The sequence below is a fragment of the Podarcis gaigeae genome, assembly GCF_964106915.1.
Source record: "Podarcis gaigeae genome assembly, chromosome: Z".
NCBI classification, from domain to species: domain Eukaryota; kingdom Metazoa; phylum Chordata; class Lepidosauria; order Squamata; family Lacertidae; genus Podarcis; species Podarcis gaigeae.
In genome coordinates this window covers 18,093,316-18,111,349 of record NC_139691.1, presented here as the reverse complement: position 1 = coordinate 18,111,349, position 18,034 = coordinate 18,093,316, and the positions used below count along the sequence as shown (strand labels likewise).

The window sequence follows — 18,034 nt, the reverse complement described above, 5'->3', positions numbered from 1 at the left end:
TTGTGAGCTTCCTCACACTGTCCTCTGGTGAGAGCATAAAAAGATACCATGGCTTTACCAGGAGATGCCAGGGATTGAACCCTGGACCTTTCTGTGAGTATAACACATGCTCTGCCACTAAGCTACATCTCTCAAAACTAGCACAGGCTTCTCGTCCTCATACGTCTGTATAAACGGGAAGTGATTTAAAGAGAAATCGAGGAAGGTGTCTTATTTTGAACCAGAACTTTGATTCACCTAACTTAGCTTTGTCAACACAGGGCTGCAGCTCTCCAAGGTTTTGTATAGGGATATTCCCAGACTCACCTGAAAATGCCAAAGATTGAACCCATGATTGTTCTGGCCCACCCCTGGATTCTTGCCAAGCCACAGAGGCATGAGGGAAGAGCAAGCATTTATATATTGCATTTATGCCCCCTCCCTTTCCTGCAAGGAGCTCAAGGTGGTGTACATGGCTCTCCTCTTCCCCATTTTATCCTCACAACAACCCTGTGACATACACTGGATTGAGAGAAAATGACTGGCACATGGTCACACACAGTGAGCTTTATGGCCAAGTGAGGATTTGAACCCTGGCCTCTCTCAAGGTCCTAGTCAGACATTCCAACTACTACACTCTGGATTTTTCTCCATCTCCCTGTTGCTAACCATTACACTCTAGTCAGTACATCACCAGGCAGCTACCAGAGGAGGCTTCTGAGCATTCCTGGGTGCCACAAAATCCCAATTCCTTATGAGTCTGCCCTCAACTGGAGTAGATGACCATTTTTTCTTGAAGTGACAGCATTGCTTGGAGTCAGCGCAAGGCCGTCTCGACGCAATCATAAACTTTTCCAGAGGTAGAACCTCAGATAGATGACAACATTCATTTTTTTCCCAATAGGCAAAACTTACGACTCGCCACCTACACACACACACACACACACACACACACACACACACACACAGAACATCCTGGTGATTTGATCCAGATGCTCAAAGTGACTGACTGTTCCAGGAGAAAATAAGACCCTTCTTTCTTTAAAAAAAGAAAAATAACAATAACAATAGGGGGAGCTAAACCAAAGCAAAACCCCAATGATGAAAACCATAAATTACACCCCAAGCTTGTGGAGAAGAACCGTCCATTTCCCTGTAATGTAATGAGTGCCAGAATAAACGCTGGCGCTCGCTGTTTTAGTTTTTCCATCGCTCCATGTGATGTACTGGAGGCTTAAAAAAAAAGAGAGAGACTTCCTTAAAGGGCTTTGCAGGAAGAAAAGTGAAATCACTGTTGGCCGAAGTGGTCCAACACAAAGCCAAGGTCATAAATTTACTCCCTCTGGCAGCTAACTCAAGTGGAATGGGGGAGGAATAGCTAAAGTAGGTGTCTGGATCTCAACTCAACAGAGGGATGGAGGATGCCCCATTTCAGAGCACCAGCCTCACTGCCAAATTACAGCGATTGTTCCAAAACAGTGAGCTGGGAGAGGGAGAGTTGCCACCAGGCTGCAGAAACAAATGAAATGGATCATTCAAACACAGCTGTGAACCCAAAGCAGGCACCTGCAAAGAGGAGGCTTCCTTCCACATCTATTTATGATGTCCTACTCTGGCTGTGCCCACTCTTTCAGCACATTGGGGAAGGGTAGTTCTGCTGGCATGTTCTCCTAGTTTCCCCAACAACATTGTCAACACAGCCAGTGTGGTGTAATGGTTTGTTTGCTTGCTTGTTTTATTTCTCTGCCACCCTTCATCCGAAGAACACAGGGCGGTTTACAATATGAACACACCCACCCACACACCCCTGTAATAACAAACAAAAACAATACCCCACCACCACACAGTTTAAAAGGGCATAAATGGTTTAATTAGCCAAAGGCCTGGGAAAAGAGGAACTGTCGAGTGTTGGAGACCAGGAGACCAGGGTTCGTATTCCCACATTTGGCCATGAAGCAGACTTTGGACCAGTTGCTCACTCTTGGTCTAACCTACCTTGCAGGGTTGTTTTGGGGAATGAAAAGGCTCAGAACTATGCAAACCACCTTGAGCTCTATGGAGAAAAAGGAGGCAGGGATGGCCACTAACTTGGGTGGCTTTACAGAAGGACTGAACAAATTTGTGGAGGATAAGGCTATCAATGTCTACTAGCCACGATGACTACAATCTGCTTCCACAATTGGAAGTAGCAATGCTTCTGAATACTCGTTGCTGGAAAACAAAGGAGGGGAAGGGAAGCAACCTGCACTGGGATGCTGCTCATCTTAACCCACCTCACAGGGTTGTTGTGGGGATTAAATGGGGCAATGGAGCTCCTTGGGAAAGGGTGGGAAATAAATGTAATGAATAAATAAATCTGGTCAGCCACTGCGAGGACAGGGTGCTGGATTACATGGGCTACTACCAACCTGATCCAGCAAAAAGGATCTTTTTATGTTCTTGTGGAACCTCCAAGGCCAAAAGCAGTCTATCCAGAATCCTAGATTCTGTGTGGTATTTGGCAGCTGTGAGGACAGAATGTTGCCCTAGACGGGTCATTGGCCTGATCCAGCATATTGTTCTCGTGTTCTTTGGGGCATGTGGACAAACACAGATGTGGCTTCCCTAAATCTACTGAGACTGAGTGTGTGTGTGTAAGCCAGACATTGACACTGAAATCACCCGTGCAAGGTGTGAACTCCACTGCTGAGATAGAACAACCCCTTCCTGACTCCGACAGCTTAGACTTTTCAGTTATCTGCTCGCAGTGTGTAATGCGGAGATGAGGCTTCAAGAGCATTTTATGATCTCTCTTAATGAGCTCAGAGCGTCTCTCCTAGACTGGTTCAGGCTGAGCGATCCCATTCAGTCTGATAATGACACATTAATCTGACAGGCGGATGAGTCCAAATAATCCCTGCTATAAACCCATTAAACTATGACAGATGGCAAAAAGGGTGGTGCATTGGGTGAGAATAGAAGCTTGTGAACAGGGACAATGAAACGGGGGATTATTGACTTTAGCCATAATTGTGGGTTTTATAAAGTCAACCATCTCCTCCCTCCCTTGATATAATATCTGAAGAATTGGCAGAATTGCAGCTGGGAGATGGGGTGTGGGCAGATAGATTTCAACAAGACACACCCAGTGCATGGCAACTGAGAAAAAGAAAATTCCTTGCTAAGGATCATTAGAAAAGGAATCCAAAAATAAAACAACTGTGATTCCTGCATTGCAGGGGGGTGGACTAGATGACCACTGGGATCCCTTCCAACTCTTCAGTTCTATAATTCTATGGTCTCAGAAGTCCACTTACCTTTCATAGTTGGATGTCATCGCAGCCTGACCATGCCCACATCTGCAAGCTGGGAAGGTTGTCTAGGTGGATTTGCCTGCCCAAAGATTGGCCAATTGCAGGCAAGTGTGAGGTGGAATTCCCCTTGGGGGCAGACCCAACCAACCAATAAATGCCACTTGGGTCTGCACCCAGGGGCAATAAATTGAGGCCTGACCAGGCCTCCTTCCCACCTCACCATAATCAGTTCTCCCACCCTCCCTTCACTTTTTCATAAGTTTGTTTCTGCAGACTAGACTTTGCTATGGCACTGTTGGCTGCCATATTCAGGGCCAGGTAGGAAGATTTCCACTTGGCAAATTGGCACCAGCCGTTGGGTTTCCACCTACCTTGTAGCAACAGACCCCCCAAGTGTCCCTGCTTTCCAGGGAACAGTCCAAGATTTACAGAAACCATCCTAGCTTCTGATTTGATCCCGGAATGTCCTTTTCCTTAGGACATCCCTATTTTCATCAGAGAAATGTTGAAGGGTATTGAGTTATGCAACCTCTGAGCCAAGGAGATAAGTAACTGTACAACCTTTAGAAGACATCTGAAGGCAGCCGTGTACAAGGAAGCTTTTAAATGTTTAATGTTTAATTATGTTTTTATATACATTGGAAGCTGCCCAGAATGGCTAGGGCAACACAGTCAGATAGGGAGATAAATAAAATTCCTATTCTTATTTTTATTATTTAGGATAAAAGCAGCAGTTGTCACAACTTTGTGAGGTTAAGCACTGGAGATCAGAAGGGCGGAGGTTTGAATCCCCACGACAGGGTGAGCTCCCGTTGCTCGGTCCCTGCTCCTGCCAACCTAGCAGTTCTAAAGCACATCAAAGTGCAAGTAGATAAATAGGTACCGCTCTGGCAGGAAGGTAAACGGCGTTTCTGTGTGCTGCTCTGGTTCGCCAGAAGCGGCTTAGTCATGCTGGCCACATGACCTGGAAGCTGTACGCCAGCTCCCTCAGCCAATAAAGCGAGATGAGCGCCGCAACCCCAGAGTCGGCCACAACTGGACCTAATGGTCAGGGGTACCTTTACCTTTAAGCCTAGTCTTGGTTCGAGGGAAGGTTGTAGCCTCTGCCTGCCCCTCCTTGGTTAAGGGTATCCTGGTAAAGGGATCCAGGAAGAGCTGCTTCTATCCGAATGCCCAGGTGAGAGCCAGGGCCATAGCACTCCTTCCAACTGAGACCTCCTCAGATGTACCCCTATTTGATGTAGCTCATTAGGGCTCCCTCTAGTGGTAGTTCACCCTTAGATGCTCTCCCAGCAGAGGGGTTGGAGGGGATGGCTCCACCCTGTGCCTAAGCCAAACCATTCACATCTGTAATCAATAAAGTTGTGGCCTGATTTGAACCTATTCTACAGTGGTACCTCGGTTTAAGAACAGCCCTGTTTACGAACTACTCAGTTTACGAACGCCACAAAACCGGAAATAGTGTCCCGGTTTGAGAACTTTATCTCGGTCTAAGAATGGAATCTGAATGGCGGAAGGGCACCGGCAGTGGGAGGCCTCATTAGGGAAAGCGTGCCTCAGTTTAAGAACGATTTTGGTTTAAGAACGGACTTCCGGAACAGATTAAGTTTGTAAACCGAGGTACCACTGTATATATCTTCTGTCTTGTCTGGTTATTTCATAATGAGGGAAACAACGGAGTCACAGGGCCTTGGCTCGCAAGGTGGTGGACTTTCCCTCCTTGGGGTTTTTTAAGCAGGGGTCAATGGCCATCTGTCAGGGATTCTTTAGCTGGGATTCCTGAGTTGCAGGAGGCTGAACTAGATGTGACCCTTGCAGTCCCTTCCAACTCTTCAGTCCTATGATTCTAGCGTATTTACGCAAATCTAATGAGCCATCAAAATCTAATGCGGACCTCCATTTTCACAACCTTGAAACTGAAAAAAAGTATTTGCTGGTGAATGCAAATGCGCCATCAAATCTAATGCACACCCTATTTTTGACGTGATTTGGCCAAGATACATTCGAGTAAACACCGTAATAAATATATTATACAAAGCAGTGGAGCTAGATAAGGGCAACCAAAGTGGTCTATAATCATAAAAACATAAGATGAGCCCCCATTCTCTATTAAGATCAGAGATGCCGAGTTCTGCTCAGCGTTGGGGGGGGGGCGGTGAGACCCACCACCACCGCTGTGAGGCCCACTGAGGCTTGCCACCACTGCAAGGCCTGGTCAGGCCTGCTGCCACCACAGTGAGGCCCTGTGAGGCCTACTGTTGTCACAGGCCCGGTAAGGCCTGCCACTCCTGTGTCCAGCAAGGCCCACTGCTGCTGCTACGAGGCCTGGCCCCTCAAGATTGCGGGGGCTCAGCCCCATTCCAACAGACTATGGTGGGGCTGAAGGCACCTCAGACCTACAGAGTTGGTGCCTTTGATGTCAGAAAAAAAACAGTTGGAAAACTCTCTTCTCTCCATCAAGCCATTAGCGACAGGGTGGACAGATGAAGTTTTTATGACAGCCCAATGGACACAGAGCTTATTAACACTATTATTATGACCCCTCCTGTCAAGCCAAAAGTTAGGCTGCTTATTTTAGATACTGGCCTGTCTGACAAAGCCCTCAGACAAAGGCTTCAGGAACTGTCATCTTAAAGCTATCCTGACACTAACAGGAGGGGGCCTATGGAGAACAGCAGGGGCTCTGTTGGTAGAGCATCTGTTTTGCGAGCAGAAAGCCCCAGGTCCAATCCTTTGAAACATCTCCCGCTAGGACTGAGAAAAGACTGGAACCCTGGAGAGTCCCTGCCAGTCAGTCCATTTGATGCTGTCCTTCCTTCAGAACTGCAAGAGATAGGAACTTTATAGGGTTCAGTGGCAGAGCATCTTCTTAGCATGCAGGTATGAGGTTCAGCCCCTACTGTCTTCAAGTGGGGCTGGGAATCCTGGAAAGCCCCTACCAGTCAGGTTCAATAATATTGCACCATCAATGGTCTGACGCAACAGAAGGCAACTTCCTGTGTTTCTAATGTAAACCATGAATGAGTGAGTTAATAAGCTAAGGAGCACCGATTAGCAGAGAAAGTAGGTGGCAGCTTGAGAGCTACCAGCACATTTTTGTTGTTGTTGAATCCTCATTTCTAGGTGACATTTGGCATTACCAGCAAGGAAGAATTTCTATTTCAAGTCCATTTCAGAAACTCCCTTGACTTACTCTTGCAAGTTATCGGTAGACATTAAGTGCAGACCTGTTTCATATCTGGACTTCACTCTCTGGGGCTTAATATTAATGGACAAATGCAAACATGTCCTAGAGAGTCAAACTAACAATCAAGCCACTACTGTTCATTCAACCTGGCACAGTTCTGTAATATATGCAACACTGATAGTACATGGTTATAGGCCTCTGAGGACATCTGGCAACCGAAATGACTTGCAAGTTAAATGCAATTAAATGGACATTTGGTGCTTTTGCAGGGTGGGGGTGGCATGGTTGAATACTGATTGCTGCTTCTTGTATAAATATGTGGAAATAATGAAATATTGGTTGTGGGGAGCTTCCATGCTCTCTCAGCTAGACCAGCATGAAGACCTGTTAGGGCTTTTGTTTCATTGTGAACACACATTGACCAAAATAATGATAATAAATGAGTAAATGCTTGCAAGGTAGTTTCTGGGTGGTGGTGGATGAAGCAATAAAATGTATATCTTTAAAAAGTGAGGAGGAGGTAAGGAAGGGGGGGGGGGAGAGAAGGAAAATATAGGTGTCTGGTTGATACTTAAGACCAGCCAGTTTGCAGGGAATAAGTCTAGCTTTTGGGACAGTGATGAAATCTGCCGCCTGGTGTCTGAATCAGCTGCCAAAACCAACCTTGGCTATTCAGCTACATGGTCATAAGCTTAAAAATGGTCCAATTTGGAGGATCTTGTTACAATATGATGGAAATCAGCACCGAAATACATTATCCTTTAATGGAATCTGCTTCCTCATTAGTCAGCTCAGCCAAAAGGTATGTTATTTTATTTTATTTTAAAAACAGCCACCATTATGGAACAAGTCTGCAACCATTCGTGGTTAGAAACATTCCAGATTTGTTTAGGGTGTCTATGTATCCTGCTGAAATGATGTTGTTTTTGTTTATTGCTTTATAAAAAGAATGGCTTCTAAGTGCTCTACACACATGAAATTAGTTATAAAATTCATACATAATTAAATACTCCATAAAACAGTTCCATCAGGTCCTTACAGATCTTGCCCTACAATAATTCACAACAAGGAACTTTCTGTCACTGATATGCATGGTGAATGACAGCCTCTGGAAAAATACAAACCCTTCCACTTTGCCTGTTCTCGCTCTTATCAAGGCATCCTGGGTACATCTAGATTGGAGCTTCTTAGAGGCTTGTGGGAGAAAGCTCCATGCCATGAGCTACAGTGCACCATTACTGACAATTAAGGATCACACCTTCCACTGGACAGATCCACATGGAATGCTTGCTTTCGTACACAACACACGCCTTTCTGCTAATCACACGTGCTGGAAAACACAGATACCTAATACTCTAGATAACTATCCCTCCATCAGTAGTGTCCCCTTAGGTGGGGTGGGGTGGGGTGGAGCTGCCCCCCACCCAACACAGGAGTTGTTATAGTTAACCTGGACAGGGCTAGGAAAATTCATTTCTGAATCATAAGCATCCTTCCAGATTTTGGCACCTCTCTCCCTCCTCATCCATCTTTCCTCTCATGCCATGTCTTTTAAAATGTGTGCCTGAGTGCAGGGACTGTTGTGTTCTAACCATTTGTAATGTAAGCCACTCTGAAATAAAAAAAACCCCCAATATTGGTGACCCCTCAATTTCTGATCTGGAACATTCTTCTCCAACAGAAAGAAAGCACCCTCAATATTTCAACAACCTGAAATGCCATCCTGGCTTCTCAGTAGCTCTTTTCTCTCTCATGCTTACCTCAAATACTTCTTCATCCAAGATCCTTGTTCCAAACACAATAATGCCATTGACATCGATGATGGGATGGTCACTCCGGTCCAAAAACTTTGTAACCTTCTTTTTACAATCCAATATCAAGGTAACGTTCTTCTTGTGGACACTGATAGCTATCCGATGCCACCTGGGAAATAAGAAGCCCCACCGGAACATTAAATGGAGACTCCGAATCTTATGAAGAGCCTGTTTCTCCAGGAGGACAACCTGTCAGAATGCCCACAGTCAATAAAAGACAAATTAATAGAGGTCAAGGCTATCAATGGATAGAAGCTATGATGGAGGCTATGCTCTGCCTCCATGGACTGAGACAATAATGCTTCTGAATGCCAGTTGCTGGAAAATGCAGAAGGGGAGAGCGCTCCTTTGCTCAGGTCCTTCTTAAGAACAGAAGAAGAGCCTGCTGGATCAGGCCAATGGCCCATCTAGTCTAGCATCCTGTCCTCACAGTGGCCAACCAGATGCCCTCAATAGGAAACCTACAAGCAGTTACCACAAGGGCACTCTCCCCTCCTTTGGTCTCCAGAAATTGGTATTTGGAAGCATGGCTGCCTCCAGCTGTGTAGGTAGAGCACAGATGTCACAACTAGTAGCCATTTACAGCCTCATCCTCCATGAATTTGTCCAGTTCTGTTGTAAAGATAGGTGATTGGTAGACATCACCCCTTCCGGTGGCAGTGAGGTGCACCATTTAACTACATGCAGCATGAAGAATGGCTTTCTTTTATCTGTCCTGAATCTTCCAGCACTCAGCTTCATTGGATGCCCACAAATTCCAGCGTTATAAGAGAGGGAGAGACACTTTTCTCTCTCTGCTTTCTCCATGCCATGCATCATTTTACAAACCTCTATCGTGTCTGCTCTTCATCACCTTTTCTCTAAGCTTAAAAGCCACAAGCGCTTCAGCCCCACAAACGCTGCTGCCCCACAAATGCCGCAGCCTTTCTTCATAGGGAAGTCGCTCCATCTTCTTTTCTGAACCTTCTTCAACTCTACAATATCCTGGAGGCATCTCAGTGGTCATGGTTGGAGGCAATAATGCTTCTGAATAATACCAGTTGCTGAAAACCAGAGGAGGGGTGAGTGCTCTTGTGCTCAGATCCTGCTTGTGGGTTTCATCCACAAGGTTGGCCACTGTGAGGACAGGATGCAGGACTAGAAGGGTAATTGGCCTGATCCAGCTTGCTATTCTTAGGTACTTATTTGCTGCATTTGTTTTGGTTCAGGACATGGGAAGAAGAAATGACCCCTGGCTACGTCCTCTCCCATTTCTGTTTTATTAGAAATCTTTGACACCCCTCTGTCTCACCCACCTGTTCCAAGCCAGACTTACTTGCCATCTGAGAGGTTGATGCCCCGGAAGAGAGGGTAGTCCTCAGGGCCTGGCTTCCCTGTGTGGTCCTCGTATAGGAATACGGGAGACCTCCCAATCTCCACACCAATCTGCTGTATGCCTTGCTCATTGTAGATAGACACCAAGAAGGACTGGCCCCCTTTCTTTGCTTTTACAGTGGTTAGGATCGAGAAGTCTTCAGGGAATGGAGAGGCTGGCATTGGAAAAGGGGGGCGGGAGAGAGAGTGGTTAATTCCCTGCAATGGAAGCATAACCCCCAAACCACAATATTGTAAGATTGGTGACAAAGGCCTCTTGCTTAGGCGGCCTTTTCAAAAAGGAAATGGTAATGAGACCAAATATCATAGAATGATAGAATTGTAGAGTTGGACCCAAAGCAATGAGTTCAAAATGTGCAGAGAAGGCAGTGTTCCTTGGGGGAAAGTTGTAATTCAGTGGTCGAGCATCTGCTTTGCACGCAGAAGGTCCCAGGTTCCATTCCCAGTATCACAAGCATGTAGGGCTGGGAGAGATCCCTGCCTGAAACCTTGGAAAGTCACTAGCTGTCAATGATAACAGTACAGTGGTACCTTGGGTTAAGTACTTAATTCGTTCCGGAGGTCCGTACTTAACCTGAAACTGTTCTTAACCTGAAGTACCACTTTAGCTAATGGGGCCTCCTACTGCTGCTGCGCTGCTGGAGCACGATTTCTGTTCTCATTCTGAAGCAAAGTTCCTAACCCGAGGTAATATTTCGGTGTTAGCGGAGTCTGTAACCTGAAGCATATGTAACCTGAAGCGTATGTACCCGAGGTACCACTGTACAGTGGTACCTCTGGTTACGAATTTAATTTATTCTGGAGGTCCGTTCTTAACCTGAAACTGTTCTTAACCTGAGGTATCACTTTAGCTAATGGGGCCTCCCGTTGCCACTGCACAGTTTCTGTTCTCATCCTGAGGCAAAGCTCTTAACCCGAGGTACTACTTCTAGGTTAGCGAAGTCTGTAACCTGAAGTGTTTGTAACCTGAGGTGTTTGTCACCCGAGGTACCACTGTACTGAGCCACATAGAGCCATGTTCTGACTCAGCAGAAAACAACTGCCTACATTGTGTTTAATCCAGCTATTCATTCCAAACTACAAGGACCAGAACATTTTTTTAAGGTGCGTGGGCGTGGGGGAACCATAGCTCTCTAGAAGAGCACATGCTTTGCATGCAGAAGGCCCCGGGTTCAATAGCAGGTAAGCCTCCAGGTAAGCTTGGGAAAGACTTCCTCTCTGAGACCCTGGAGAGCTGCTGCCAGCCAGTGTAGACAGTGCTGAGCTATTTGTAGCAATCTGCTAGCTTGACAGAAGGCAGCTTCCTATGTTCCTGGTTATTTCAGTCCTTTATTCCATACCATGAGGACTAGAATCTTTATTTATTTTTAGAGAAAGGGTCATAACCTCAGTGGTAGAGCACCTGTCTGGAATATGGAAAACGGTTAGCAGTCAGTATAGACAACTGAACTGGGAAGCCCAATGGCTTGACTTGGTGTGGCAGATTCTGGTGGCCCTATTTAATTCAGCCCATGCTTCAGAACTATGAGGACTAGATTATTATGATGTCCCTCAACTCTTCTGAGTTTTTGCATATTTTGGGGCAGAGCTTTGCAAAGCAGATTGACAAGAATTGGGTGACCACCTGTCAGGGATTCTTTGAGTCCTGCCTTGCAGGGGGTTGGACTAGACGACCTGTTGGAGGCTCTTCCAAGTCTACAATTCCATGATTCCATGAAGTCAAGCCCTGTGTACGAAACCCATCAATAAGCAAAAGTGCCTTGTTTAGACCTTGGATGTGTCAGTTGGCCAGCTGCCTAGGACTTTCTGAAACCGTTCATCCCTTTTCTTCTTTAATAACACACATCATCCCAATAACTAGATGTTACTCTAGCTCACAAGCAAGCAAATGATGGGATGCTAAAAGAAAGACAACAGAAGTAATTGCAGAGCATCTCCAAGGGAAATAGAGGTTGGGGGATTTGAATATCAAGGGTGTTGAGATGGGGAGATGAAGACAAAGCCACAGAGCTCTTTCTACCCAAGCGCCCTCTGCCTCATAGCATATTTTGAGATAATTAGAAGGTTTTGTTCTCCTAAGCTGGTAGTTTTAGGGTCTTTGCATCCTGTTGCATTAGCCACTGCCAGCGTGGCAAAACATGGGGAGTGGGAAAACACTTGTGGCGTTTTGTTTTGAAGAATTGCAACACAAACTCACAGAGAGAAGCCACCGAGACAGTTTTTACACATGTATCTTAAAGGCTTTCAATTTCCCCAAATTTAAAAGTAACAATAGATTAAAAACTCCTCAGCTTCCTAGAGTTCTATTTGATAATAAAACAGCTTCCTCGGGCTCCTTTTTAAATTAGACCTTTTTCTCAGAACCATGAGGACTGGAATCTTGTTTTCTTTCTTTTTTAAAGGGAAGCTGTAGCTTAGTGGCAGAGCATTTGCTGTGCATGCAGATGGTCCGGGGTTCAATTCTCAATGTCATATCCAGGTAGGGCAAGGAACGTCTTCTGTCTGAAACTGTGGAGAGCTGCTTCTAGTCAGAGTAGGTAGATGGATGCATGGTCTAACTGTATAACCTTAGAATAAAAACAGGTCTTACCAGGGTAGAGCTGCCTGGTTGGGGCACTCAGCTGTGCATCCTTGGTCACACGGTATGCCACATCTGCGCCTTTCGAAGACCTCCTGCTTGTGCAGAAACCTGTTGTTTTCGATATGCCATCGGGTAAGTTGTGAAAATCTAATACCTTCAAGAGATCTGCAGGTTCAGCTGTAAGGAGGGAAAAAGAAGAAGCACCGGGATTAAAAGGTGAAAAGAGATTGCCATTTGGTTATTCCACATAACCACATGCATGAAACAGAACAGCAACAAAAGTATCAAATAATTTATTTCCAAGGAAAAGAGAGAAAGGATTGTATCCAAATAGGTTTTATCCAAATAAGAGTAGACCCATTGAAATTAAATGGACCTAAGTTAGCCATGCCCATCTGTTTCAGTTCCTCTGCTTTGAGTAGAACCAACATTATGAACATAAGAAGAGCCCTCCTGGATCATCTAGTGCAGCATCCAGTTCTCACAATGGCCATGCAGATGCCCCAGTGGGAAACCGTGAAACAGGACCCAAGCACAAGCTAGTGGCCATCAATAGCCCTCTTCTCTATTAATTGGCCCAGTCCTCTTTAAAGCCACCCAATTTGGTGGCCATCACTGTCTCCCCGAGGAACAAGATCCATAGTTAACTCTGCACTGTGTGAAGATGGACTTGCTTTTGTGTGTCCCGAATCTTCCAACATTCAGCTTCATTGGATGTACATGATTTCTAGTGTTATGAGAGAGGGAGAAAAATGTTTCTCTGTCCACTTTCTCAAGGCCGTGCATCATTTTACAAACTTCTATCATGTCACCTGTTATTCTCCTTTTGGATGCAACTCAAATCTAATAATCAGGTGAAAGTTCAGAAGCAAGGTAAACGGGGCTAACTCAGTATAGTGAAGTGACTTCTTTATTTTGGCTGAGGAAAATAAATTCTCCTTCTCGCTGACACTTTTCCTCAGGAACCTCAATATGTTGTAAGCTTTCTCTGGCCTTTAAATGCATTAAATATCCCAAACCCCAGTGGTTTCCATTCAATGGAAGAACAGTGTTCCCTCTTTTCAACGACTTATTATATTCCCTATATAGTTTTCTGTAACAGTTTTCTTTTTTAAAAAGTTTTTGAAAACAAAAACTACCCCCCAAATTACAAAACAAATATTTGCATTTCTCTTTCTTTCCTTCCTTCCTTCCTTCCTTCCTTCCTTCCTTCCTTCCTTCCTTCCTTCCAATGTATCCATTTCTGCCAAACCTTAGGCTAATTAAACAATCTATGGCCTTTTAAACGGTGGGTAGGAGAGGAATTGTTTTCTTGTAACTATGTTATATATTCTTCTGTTTTTATATTTTAAACTGCCTAGTGTTCCTTAGATAAAGGATGATATACAAATTAAATATAAATATGAATAAATCTGAATAATGTTTAAAAAACCCACCCAAAGCGCTTTACAAAAAGAATACACAACCAATGTAACATGTCAGTGTAAACAACAATACCACTGATCTAGGGAAGAAGATTTAAGTGCCCATGCAGAGTTTTCTTTCTGAGATTGAAAAAAAAGAGTGCCTGAGATTAAAAGAACGCCCCCCACCCCACCCCTCGACTTCCATTATCACTACAAAATTCATCTTGCAACGTGCCATGGAGAAAGTCAAAGGTGAAATTGTTGCAAGGATGCCCAATTGGCTAGCATTATGGCCTGCTTGACTTTGATGGCTCAAAATAACAATACTTCCAGCAGATGGAAAGCTCATTTTCCCTACAGAAAGAGTGGTTTCCACAAGGTCCTGAAAGGGACTCCTCTCCTGAGCCAGAGGATGGCATGAAGGATGTGCCTTCTAGCCAGGAGAACCCAACTAACACATTCGAAGTTCTCACCTGCGGAAGTAACCCTAAACCAACTATGAGTCCTCCACCATGCTCTGCCAGATCTGTAGGTTGTGGGTGGTTAACACCATCACCCCAGTAAGTGCGAGTGTGCAGCAGTTGTGAAAATTACAGATTCCGTGTTTGGGATCATTAGGAAAGGAACAAAATCTGCTGATCTATGGTGTGGACAATATACTGATATATCGTCCAAAACCAGTTTAAAGTCCATATGGTGATATCGGTTTCATGTTTTTTGACCTGGCAATATACCACGAATTATTATGTATGTGTGCACCCTCTATGCAAAAATCACAATGTGGGAAAACTCGTGAAGGCATGCAATGCTTCTCTTGATTCCTGCAGCCCTTGTTTACTCTGCCAGCTCCTGCAGGAGGCAGCAAATCACAAGAGCAGGCACTGGCACAAACAACGAAGCAGTAAAAACCATGAAGCCAGCCAATGCCTCTACATATTTCCATCCTCATTTCAGACCTTGTGATAGATCAGTATATCACAATGTTTAACTGGTGATATAACACTAGGTTGAAAACCAGGCATTGCCCAGCCCTAGTTGCAACATTCAGCACTTTTTAGTTTTGAAAAGAGGCAAGGAAGAGGCAGCACGATAGAAGTTTATAAAATGATGCATGGCATGGAGAAAAAGGATAGAGAAAAGCTTTTCTCCCTCTCACATAACACAAGAACCTGTGGACATCCAGTGAAGCTGAATACTGGAGGATTAAAGACAGAGAAAGAAAGAAAGAAAGAAAGAAAGAAAGAAAGAAAGAAAGAAAGAAAGAAAGAAAGAAAGTATTTGAACAGCACATAGTCGAACTATGGAACTGCCTTCTGCAGGTGGCAGTGATGGCCACCAACTTGGATGACTTTAAAAGAGGATTAGAATAAGTCATGGAGGAAAGGACACCAATGCTTCTGAATACCAGTTGCTGGAAATGGTAGGTGGGAATAATTTGCTCTTGTGCTCGAATCCTACTTGCAGGTTTCCAACAGGCACCTGGTTGGCCACTGTAAGAACCGGGTGCTAGACTGGATGGACCAATGGTCTGATCCATTAGGCTCTTCTTATGTGCTTAAGTCTCAATGGGACTCAGGAACAGGCTTCCATAATATTCAGACCCCCCTGCCTCTTTCCTCTAGGATTACTCTGTGGCCTGCTAACACAAGAAGGCGCATGAATTTTCATTGCCAGAGGGAAAATGACTAAAATATGATTTGGCTAATCACTAGCTGTAATATGCCTGAGGAAAAGACAAGAACAAAGGAAGGAAGAAGTGGGTATCTTTTGGAAGTCTGCCATTGTGCATGCCTCTGCTGAACCGCCGATCAAAAGCAACTTTGCTTTTCTATGGATGCCACATGGTTTCCCTCCTAATGCCACCCTTGAAGATGGCACCTGCCTAATGCAAAGGCTCGTAGGGTGTGATAAAACAGGCTGTGCCAGGGCAGGCTTTACGTGATGCACTGCACATGGGGCTGCCTTTTGGCTCCATTCAGGAGCTGCATCCAGCACAGAATGTGGCAGCTAGGCTCTTAACCAGGAGAGCTTGCCAGGAGCATATTAATGACGGTGAAGGAGCAGCTGGGTTGGCTGCCAATTTGCTACTGAGCCAAGTTCAGGGTGCTTGCTCTGACATATATAGCCCCACTGAAATTAACAGATGGTGACTAACTTGGATCCATTAATGTCACTGGGTCTACTCTGAGTAGAACTTAGTTGGATATAAATATTAAATATCTGGTGGATCATCTGCTCCCACAGACACCTGCTGAGGTGGTACATTTGTGCAGAGAGACCCCCTTATCCATGCAGCATTTACTGAGCATTTGGGACACAGCCACACATGAGGGTCTTCTTGATGCTGGTGCCCCAGTGGTGGAATGCCACTGGCATTAGAGTGGCACTGGCCTGGATAGGTTTTCCTAAGAACATAAGCAGAGCCTACTGGATCAGGCCACTGGTCCAACTAGCCATAAGAAGAGCCTGCAGGATCAGGCCAGAGGCCCATCTAGTTCAGCATCCTCTTCTCACAGTGGTCAACTTGTGGGAAACTTGTGGAAAGGATTTGGGTGCTTGAGCACTCTCCTGTTCTTTCTAGCAATTGGTATTTTTATTATTATTATTATTATTATTATTATTATTATTATTATTATTATTCCCTGCCCATCTGGCTGGGTTTCCCTACATTAACACATTAAAAACTTGCCTAAACAGGGCTGCCTTCAGATGTCTTCTAAAAGTCAGATAGTTGTTTATCTCTTTGACATCTGATAGGAGGGTGTTCCACAGGGAGGGTGCCACTACTGAGAAGGCCCTCTGCCTGGTTCCCTGTAACCTCACTTCTTGCAGTGAGAGAATCACCAGAAGGCCCTCGGAGCTGCACCACAGTTGGGCCCTCTGGGCTGAACGATGGGGGTGGAGATGGTCCTTCAGGTATACTGGGCTAAGGCTGTTTAGGGCTGTAAAGGTCAACACCAGCACTTTGAATTGTACTCGGAAACGTACTGGGAGCAAATGTAGGTTTTTTCGGTCTTGGCGGCCACTCCTAGTCACCAGTCTAGATGCCGCATTTTGGATTAGTTGTAGTTTCAGGGTCACCTCCAAAGGTAGCCCCATGTAGAGCACATTGCAGGTAGTCCAAATAGGAGATAATGAGAGCATGCACCACTCTGGTAAGACAGTCTGTGGGCAGGTAGGGTCTCAGGCTGTGCACCAGGTGGAGCTGGTAGATACCTGCCCTGGACACAGAATTGACCTGTGCCTCCATGTACAGCTGTGAGTCCAAAATGACTTCCAGGCTGCGCACCTGGTCCTTCAGGGGCACAGTTACCACTTTCAGGACCAGGGAGTCCTCCACACCCACCCGCCCCCTGTCCCCCCAAAAGAGTACTTCTGTCTTGTCAGGATTCAACCTCATCTGTTAGCCGCCATCCATCCTTCAACTATCTCCAGGCACTCACACAGGACATTCACCACCTTCACTGGTTCTGATTTAAAAGAGATACTGATGAACACCCAGCCCAAACCCCCTCTCCCAGCGGCTTCATATAGATATTAAAAAGCATGGGGGAGAGGACGGAACCCTGAGGCACCCCACAAGTGAGAGCCCAGGGGTCTGAACACTCATCCCCCAACACCACTTTCTGAACATGGCCCAGGAGGAAGGAGCGGAACCACTGTATGACAGTGCCCCCAGCTCCCAGCCCCTCTAGACGGTCCAGAAGGATGTCGTGGTTGATGGTAACAAAGGCCGCTGAGATATCCAGCAGAACTAGGAAGCAGCTTTCACCTTTGTCCCTAGCCCACCGGAGATAATCTACCAGCATGACCAAGGCTGTTTCAGTCCTATGGTGAGGCCTGAATTCTGACTGGAAGGGATCCAAATGGTCTGCATCCTCCAGGTGTGCTTGGAGTTGTTCCGCAACTACCCGCTCAATCACCTTGCCCAAAAATGGAAGATTTGAGACTGAGCGATAGTTGGCCATATTGGCAGGGTCCAAAGATTTTTTTTAAGTAGTGGTTTAATAACCGCCTCTTTCAGCAGGTCTGGGAAGGCTCCCTCACAGAGGGAAGCATTCACCACCCTGCGGAGCCCACTGCCCAGCTCTTCCTGGCTTGCTTTTATGATCCAGGATGGGCAAGGATCAAGGAGACAGGTGGGTTTCACTCGTCCAAGCAGCCTGTCCACATCCTCAGAGGTAACAGATTGGAAATGATCCCACACAACTTGACTAGACAGGACTCTAGCATTCTCCTGCTCCCACCCTACTCCCATGGTAGAGTCTACCTCTTTCTGAATCTGAGCGACTTTATCTGCAAAAATCATTGCAGGAGATCTTGGGGTCCTTACCAGGCCCCAATGATGCAGGTGGTTTCTCTAAATTGTGAACCACCTGAAAGAGACTTGTGCTTCTGTT

At 45.6% G+C, this 18,034-nt stretch overlaps 1 protein-coding gene across 3 annotated transcripts in view; it reads right to left on the bottom strand.

The window, feature by feature from the left end:
- COL5A1 (collagen type V alpha 1 chain) overlaps window positions 1–18,034 on the bottom strand; it is a 177,036-nt gene that overhangs the window by 126,602 nt on the left and 32,400 nt on the right. For all 3 annotated transcript variants that reach the window (XM_083722005.1, XM_083722007.1, XM_083722006.1), the window contains exons 2-4: window positions 12,238–12,405; window positions 9,589–9,802; window positions 8,220–8,382 (exon numbers count right to left, since the gene is read on the bottom strand). In XM_083722005.1, coding sequence (XP_083578131.1) covers window positions 8,220–8,382; window positions 9,589–9,802; window positions 12,238–12,405 — 545 coding nt within the window. The remainder of the gene's footprint in view (window positions 1–8,219; window positions 8,383–9,588; window positions 9,803–12,237; window positions 12,406–18,034) is intronic.